At 47.6% G+C, this 8,594-nt stretch overlaps 1 protein-coding gene across 1 annotated transcript; it reads left to right on the top strand.

Moving 5' to 3' along the window:
• The first annotated feature begins 359 nt into the window (after window positions 1-359).
• Window positions 360-7,058, top strand: LOC149436999 (beta-1,3-galactosyltransferase 5-like). Its single transcript, XM_089661196.1, has 2 exons — window positions 360-948; window positions 6,220-7,058. Exons 1-2 carry the CDS (start codon window positions 366-368, stop codon window positions 6,729-6,731), a joined length of 1,095 nt encoding a protein of 364 aa, XP_089517322.1. The 5' UTR covers window positions 360-365; the 3' UTR covers window positions 6,732-7,058.
• Window positions 7,059-8,594: the final 1,536 nt, after the last annotated feature.

Genomic DNA, 8,594 nt, shown 5'->3' with positions numbered 1-8,594 from the left:
GTTCATTTATAAAGGAAGCCTAGTCAACTGTGTTTTTTTTTTTTTTTTGTTGGGGAGACCCAGTCATGTTGGCTTTTTGGGGCCCTGTGGTTTCTAACAGCGGCCCTGAAATGACCTTCATGCTGGCAGGGGACAGGCCTTTCTACCCTATTTCTGAAGAAAACCAACTTGAATGTATAGCTGACTTAAACTAAACATTGAATTGATGAATAAACAGCTGCTGGGAAAAATGTGAAAACAATGAAATAATGAAAACAAAAAAAGGGCCACGAATGTTTCAAAAAGTGAAAAGAATAAATAGATACTTTTGAGGGTTTTTTTTAAATGATTGTATTAAAATTCTCGCTGTCTCTATCCAGGGCACAATGAGACGTCAAAGAATCCTGGTGAGCGCCTCCTTGTTCTCCATTCTGACTTTTCTGATGGCGAGGTGGCTCACGAACCCCAGCGACATCACCCGTACGGTGCGCCTTGCCCCAACGCCAACCAGGACTCCGCTCCCCATAATGAGGCAGTCGGTGACCCTGTCCAATGACACCCACACTTATCATCTGAACCTGACCAGTTTTGAGGTGGAGTTCCCCTACCTACAGAGTTACAACTGCACACTCATCCAGGGGCCACACTCGGAGGAACCAGGAGATACCAACCAAAAACTGCTGATCCTGGCGGTCAAATCCCACCCCAAGACTGGGGCCAGGAGGTCAGAGCTGAGGAAGTCGTGGGCTAAAGAGAGGCAGATATACGGATACAGAATTAAGCCGCTCTTCTTGTTGGGAAACACGGATGTGAAAGGACATATGGAAATCGTCAAACGTGAGAACCAAGTGTATGGAGACATTCTACAATGGGACATGAGCGAAGGACACCATAACCTGTCTCTGAAAGAGCGCTGTTTCTTGGAGTGGCTGTATCTGAATGTACCACACGTGGACCACATTTTTAAAGGTAAGAGAGGAGTGCCCCGGGCTGGGCACACTACAGTGTTTGCAGATTCTGAACAAGCTCTTTAACCACTTGACCTCCGTGCATGACCAGGGCATTTTTTTTTTTTGCAATTCGGCACTGTGCTACTTTAAAGTGTTACTAATCCCACAACAGTAAAATCAATCTGTATATGCGGTAAAGCATGCTTGTTATACTCACTGTGGAACCAAAGGGGTTAAAAATGCTGTTTGATCCTGTATTCTCTGATCCTCCCCTTCTTCCAGTGCCCCCTCATTTCTCCTGATAAGAAATTTTGTGTGGAGTCACTTTGCACATGCTCAGTTTGATGCATATGGCTAGAGAATTTTTTTTTTCTTTTGCGAGTACACAGGGCCAACCAGCACTGTCCAGACAGAAGGTCAGGGGTCCTGCATCCTCCTAGAGCAGAGTGAAAACTCATTCTGCAAGCTTTAACCCATGCTTTGCTGGACACTGATAGAAGTCACAAGACTGTTATATACTGCTGATGAGAAAAGGGATATAGTAGTTTATATTTACTAAAATAATTGCATTTTCGTGTACTGTGAGAGACAAGATATAGTGAATGCGGGGTCCAGGGAGACCAGATATAGTGAATGCGGGGTCCAGGGACAGCGGATATAGTGAATGCAGGGTCCGGGGAGAGCGGATATAGTGAATGCGGGGTCCGGGGAGAGCGGATATAGTGAATGCAGGGTCCGGGGAGAGCGGATATAGTGAATGCGGGGTTCGGGGAGAGCGGATATAGTGAATGCGGGGTCCGGGGAGAGCGGATATAGTGAATGCGGGGTCCGGGGAGAGTGGATATAGTGAATGCGGGGTGCAGGGAGACCAGATATAGTGAATGCAGGGTCGGGGGAGAGCGGATATAGTGAATGCGGGGTCCGGGGAGAGAGGATATAGTGAATGCGGGGTCCGGGGAGAGCGGATATAGTGAATGCGGGGTGCAGGGAGACCAGATATAGTGAATGCAGGGTCGGGGGAGAGCGGATATAGTGAATGCGGGGTCCGGGGAGAGCGGATATACTGAATGCGGGGTCCGGGGAGAGCGGATATAGTGAATGCGGGGTCGGGGGAGAGCGGATATAGTGAATGCGGGGTCCGGGGAGAGCGGATATAGTGAATGGGGGGTCCGGGGAGAACGGATATAGTGAATGCAGGGTCCGGGGAGAGCGGATATAGTGAATGCGGGGTCCGGGGAGAGCGGATATAGTGAATGCAGGGTCCGGGGAGAGCGGATATAGTGAATGCAGGGTCCGGGGTGAGTGGATATAGTGAATGCGGGGTCCGGGGTGAGTGGATATAGTGAATGCGGGGTCCGGGGAGAGGGGATATAGTGAATGCGGGGTCCGGGAAGAGCGGATATAGTGAATGCGGGGTCCGGGAAGAGCGGATATAGTGAATGCGGGGTCCGGGGAGAACGGATATAGTGAATGCGGGGTCCGGGGAGAACGGATATAGTGAATGCGGGGTCCGGGGAGAGCGGATATAGTGAATGCGGGGTCCGGGGTGAGTGGATATAGTGAATGCGGGGTCCGGGGTGAGCGGATATAGTGAATGCGGGGTCCGGGGATAGTGGATATAGTGAATGCGGGGTCCGGGGAGAACGGATATAGTGAATGCGGGGTCCGGGGAGAGTGGATATAGTGAATGCGGGGTCCGGGGAGAGCGGATATAGTGAATGCGGGGTCCGGGGATAGTGGATATAGTGAATGCGGGGTCCGGGGAGAGCGGATATAGTGAATGTGGGGTCCGGGGAGAGTGGATATAGTGAATGCGGGGTCCGGGGAGAGCGGATATAGTGAATGCGGGGTCCGGGGAGAGCGGATATAGTGAATGCGGGGTCCGGGGAGAGCGGATATAGTGAATGCGGGGTCCGGGGAGACCGGATATAGTGAATGCGGGGTCCGGGTAGAGCGGATATAGTGAATGCGGGGTCCGGGGAGAGCGGATATAGTGAATGCAGGGTCCGGGGAGAGCGGATATAGTGAATGCGGGGTCCGGGTAGAGCGGATATAGTGAATGCGGGGTCCGGGTGGAGCCGAAATAGTGAATGCAGGGTCCGGGGAGAGCGGATATAGTGAATGCGGGGTCCGGGGAGAGACGAAATAGTGAATGCGGGGTCCGGGGAGACCGGATATAGTGAATGCGGGGTCCGGGGAGAGCGGATATAGTGAATGCGGGGTCCAGGGACAGCGGATATAGTGAATGCAGGGTCCGGGGAGAGCGGATATAGTGAATGCGGGGTCCGGGGAGAGCGGATATAGTGAATGCAGGGTCCGGGGAGAGCGGATATAGTGAATGCGGGGTTCGGGGAGAGCGGATATAGTGAATGCGGGGTCCGGGGAGAGCGGATATAGTGAATGCGGGGTCCGGGGAGAGTGGATATAGTGAATGCGGGGTGCAGGGAGACCAGATATAGTGAATGCAGGGTCGGGGGAGAGCGGATATAGTGAATGCGGGGTCCGGGGAGAGAGGATATAGTGAATGCGGGGTCCGGGGAGAGCGGATATAGTGAATGCGGGGTGCAGGGAGACCAGATATAGTGAATGCAGGGTCGGGGGAGAGCGGATATAGTGAATGCGGGGTCCGGGGAGAGCGGATATACTGAATGCGGGGTCCGGGGAGAGCGGATATAGTGAATGCGGGGTCGGGGGAGAGCGGATATAGTGAATGCGGGGTCCGGGGAGAGCGGATATAGTGAATGGGGGGTCCGGGGAGAACGGATATAGTGAATGCAGGGTCCGGGGAGAGCGGATATAGTGAATGCGGGGTCCGGGGAGAGCGGATATAGTGAATGCAGGGTCCGGGGAGAGCGGATATAGTGAATGCAGGGTCCGGGGTGAGTGGATATAGTGAATGCGGGGTCCGGGGTGAGTGGATATAGTGAATGCGGGGTCCGGGGAGAGGGGATATAGTGAATGCGGGGTCCGGGAAGAGCGGATATAGTGAATGCGGGGTCCGGGAAGAGCGGATATAGTGAATGCGGGGTCCGGGGAGAACGGATATAGTGAATGCGGGGTCCGGGGAGAACGGATATAGTGAATGCGGGGTCCGGGGAGAGCGGATATAGTGAATGCGGGGTCCGGGGTGAGTGGATATAGTGAATGCGGGGTCCGGGGTGAGCGGATATAGTGAATGCGGGGTCCGGGGATAGTGGATATAGTGAATGCGGGGTCCGGGGAGAACGGATATAGTGAATGCGGGGTCCGGGGAGAGTGGATATAGTGAATGCGGGGTCCGGGGAGAGCGGATATAGTGAATGCGGGGTCCGGGGATAGTGGATATAGTGAATGCGGGGTCCGGGGAGAGCGGATATAGTGAATGTGGGGTCCGGGGAGAGTGGATATAGTGAATGCGGGGTCCGGGGAGAGCGGATATAGTGAATGCGGGGTCCGGGGAGAGCGGATATAGTGAATGCGGGGTCCGGGGAGACCGGATATAGTGAATGCGGGGTCCGGGTAGAGCGGATATAGTGAATGCGGGGTCCGGGGAGAGCGGATATAGTGAATGCAGGGTCCGGGGAGAGCGGATATAGTGAATGCGGGGTCCGGGTAGAGCGGATATAGTGAATGCGGGGTCCGGGGAGAGACGAAATAGTGAATGCAGTGTCCGGGGAGAGCAGATATAGTGAATGCGGGGTCTGGGGAGAACGGATATAGTGAATGCGGGGTCCGGGGAGAACGGATATAGTGAATGCAGGGTCCGGTGTGTCTATGTCTCTGACCCCTCTCATCTCCTGTGTGTCCATGTCTGTGCACCCTCTCATCTGTGTCTATGTCTCTGCAGCCTCTCACCCCCTCCTCTTCTGTGTCTATGTCTCTGTGCCTCTCACCTCCTCTTCTTCTGTGCTTCTGTCTCTGCAGCCTCCCATCTGTGTCTATACCTCTGCAACCTCTCCCAGTCACACAGGATAGTAGGGTGGGGAGAACCTGCAGAGACACGGTCACACTGAAGAGAGGAGGGGTGAATTTTTTGTTAATAAGTTAATATCTCAGCATTCTCTCGCCTCTCCTCTGTGGGACTCCAGATAGATAGATAGATAGATAATAGATAGATAGATAGATAGATAGATAGATAGATAGATAGATAGATAATAGATAGATAGATAATAGATAGATAGATAGATAGATAGATAGATAGATAGATAGATAGATAGATAATAGATAGATAGATAGATAGATAGATAGATAGATAATAGATAGATAGATAGATAGATAGATAGATAGATAGATAGATAGATAATAGATAGATAGACAGATAGATAGATAGATAGATAGATAGATAGATAGATAGATAGATAGATAATAGATAGATAGATAATAGATAGATAGATAGATAGATAGATAGATAGATAATAGATAGATAGATAGATAGATAGATAATAGATAGATAGATAGATAGATAGATAGATAGATAGATAGATAATAGATAGATAGATAGATAGATAGATAGATAGATAGATAATAGATAGATAGATAATAGATAGATAGATAGATAGATAGATAGATAGATAGATAGATAGATAATAGATAGATAATAGATAGATAGATAGATAGATAGATAGATAGATAGATAGATAATAGATAGATAGATAGATAGATAGATAGATAGATAGATAGATAATAGATAGATAGATAGATAGATAGATAGATAGATAGATAGATAATAGATAGATAGATAGATAGATAGATAGATAATAGATAGATAGATAGATAGATAGATAGATAGATAGATAGATAGATAATAGATAGATAGATAGATAGATAGATAATAGATAGATAGATAGATAGATAATAGATAATAGATAGATAGATAATTGATAGATAATAGATAGATAGATAGATAGATAGATAGATAGATAGATAGATAGATAGACAGATGGATGGATGGATAGAGAGATAGATAGAGAGACAGATGGATGGATGGATGGATAGATAGATAGATAGATAATAGATAGATAATAAATAGATAGATAGATAATAGATAGATAATAAATAGATAGATAGATAGATAGATAGATAGATAGATAGATAGATAGATAGATAGATAGATAGAGAGATAGATAGATGGATGGATGGATGGATGGATAGATACATAATAGATAGATAGAGAGAGATAGATAGAGAGATAGATGGATGGATGGATGGATAGATACATAATAGATAGATAGAGAGAGATAGATTATAGGTAGGTAGATTATATGGTTAGTAATCCTCATACATAATAATGAATTTGTTTTCCTCCCTACAGTTGATGATGATGAATTTGTGAATCCAGACAAGATTGTACAATACATTACAGAATATGGATCCCCAGATACAATTCATGGTTTCCACCAACATAGGCCGATTGTCATGCGCTATACCAAATACAGCATCACAAAGACACTGTACCCACAAAAATATTATCCAGGTTTTGTCTCCGGTGGTGGTTTTCTGTTCCCAGGAGCCTCAGTGAACAGCCTGTACAATGCCTCCCTTCTACTCCCCGTTTTCCCATTGGACGACGTATATTTTGGATTTCTCACCGTGGCAGCCAATCTGACCTTCCGACATGACAGTCGCTTCTATGTGAAAGGATTAAAGTACAATGCCTGTAGGTACAAAGAAGCACTGGTGGTCCATGGTGTCAGTGCGGCATTCGTGCAGCAGATATGGGAGGAAGTACAGAACAGCGAGTGCCATGAGGTGGAATTCAAAGAAGGAACTGCCACAAATGGGGGGAAAGCCCATTCCTCAATACAAGGGCTAAATCGCAAGTGACTGCATCCAGGAGGCTAAAAAAATGGGTCTATTTTTTAGAACATTATTATTTATGGAAAGGCAATCCAGAAGGGCCCAATGAGCCCCATATTGTGGCATTAATATTGCACTTTTTTTAAAGGAGATATATGACGGTGTAAGAATGGTGTCCATTACTGGGGCACTTTACCGGATAAGAACTGGAAATGACATGGGTGCCCTACTCTGTGCCAGTCACATTTCTATAGGACAACTCTCACAATTTTATTTTTTAAAATAATATGTTCAAATGTATTAATCTTTTCATATTATTATTTTTTTTAAAGAAACAAAATGGATTTATACTCATGGAGTTGTTGATTAGATTGAAACTGGTGCTGGTGAGGTCTGGAATACTCCATTTTCCAGTAAGAGTTGCTTTGCTTCCTCACCTTTTCTGCATTGTGATTGAATTCTCTTTTGAGCTCCTTTCAGTTGTCCACATATGAGTGCCTGAGCTCTGTTTAGGGCTCTTCTATGGCTATGCAGCTCCCACATGGTCTTGCACCATCTTCCAACATATGTTCAGGTAAATGTTTTTGCATTAGGAAGATACGGGAGTCTTCTTGAAACCTATTTTAATGCCTTTTATCATGGGGAAAGGTGAGGAGACCCATTGGCGCTGTGCAAACACAAGGCCTGCCTAATTTCTATCCAGGAGGAGGACTCTTTGTGATAACAGTAGGTGCCAGCAATATTGGGGGGAGTTCAAAGGTATAAATGCCAATAAAACAGTCCACTAAATATCTAGAAAAGTAGCTGTGCAGGTCCTGGGGGCTTAGGGATGCCCTCTTCACCAGGGCTTTGAGTGTTTGATAGTGTTTGATAGCGTTTGATAGTGTTTGAGAGGGCTCTTTTTCCTCAGAGAATAGGTAGAGGAACTCAACCATGACCCCTCTACAACCCCCCCCCCCATGCACAACCCCCCCCCAGCCACACTGCATAAAATGGTGGGTGTGTCCAAATTTCATTAACAGTGGAAGGGTCTTAGAGGGGCATTAAATACCAGGAATGTATTATGTACAACATGCAGAGTTCAGGGGTGCTTTACACACAGAATGCAGAGTTCAGGGGTGTGCTATATACAGAATGCAGAGTTCAGGGGTGTGCTATATACAGGGTGCAGAGTTCAGGGGTGTGCTATATACAGAATGCAGAGTTCAGGGGTGTGCTATATACAGAATGCAGAGTTCAGGGGTGCGCTACATACAGGGTGCAGAGTTCAAGAGTGTGCTATATACAGAGTGCAGAGTTCAGGGGTGCGCTATATACAGAATGCAGAGTTCAGGGGTGCGCTATATACAGAGTGCAGAGTTCAGGGGTGCGCTACATACAGCGTGCAGAGTTCAGGGGTGCGCTACATACAGCGTGCAGAGTTCAGGGGTGTGCTATATACAGAATGCAGAGTTCAGGGGTGCGCTACATACAGGGTGCAGAGTTCAAGAGTGTGCTATATACAGCGTGCAGAGTTCAGGGGTGCGCTATATACAGAATGCAGAGTTCAGGGGTGCGCTACATACAGGGTGCAGAGTTCAAGAGTGTGCTATATACAGAGTGCAGAGTTCAGGGGTGCGCTATATACAGAATGCAGAGTTCAGGGGTGCGCTATATACAGAGTGCAGAGTTCAGGGGTGCGCTACATACAGCGTGCAGAGTTCAGGGGTGCGCTACATACAGCGTGCAGAGTTCAGGGGTGCGCTACATACAGCGTGCAGAGTTCAGGGGTGCGCTACATACAGCGTGCAGAGTTCAGGGGTGCGCTACATACAGCGTGCAGAGTTCAGGGGTGCGCTACATACAGGGTGCAGAGTTCAGGTGTGTGCTACATACAGAGTGCAGAGTTCA

Source organism: Staurois parvus, unplaced genomic scaffold, assembly GCF_062004578.1.
Source record: "Staurois parvus isolate SC_StPar_1 unplaced genomic scaffold, SC_StPar_1.0 ptg001324l, whole genome shotgun sequence".
Taxonomy (NCBI): domain Eukaryota; kingdom Metazoa; phylum Chordata; class Amphibia; order Anura; family Ranidae; genus Staurois; species Staurois parvus.
This window is presented reverse-complemented; position numbering and strand designations above follow the sequence as displayed.

What these genes read in the sequence shown, in the direction of transcription:
- LOC149436999 (XM_089661196.1), top strand. Translation starts at nt 366, where the DNA reads ATGAGACGTCAAAGAATCCTGGTGAGCGCCTCCTTGTTCTCCATTCTG. An exon ending in CGTGGACCACATTTTTAAAG is followed by an intron (nt 949 to 6,219) that starts GTAAGAGAGGAG and finishes TCCTCCCTACAG; the next exon opens with TTGATGATGATGAATTTGTG.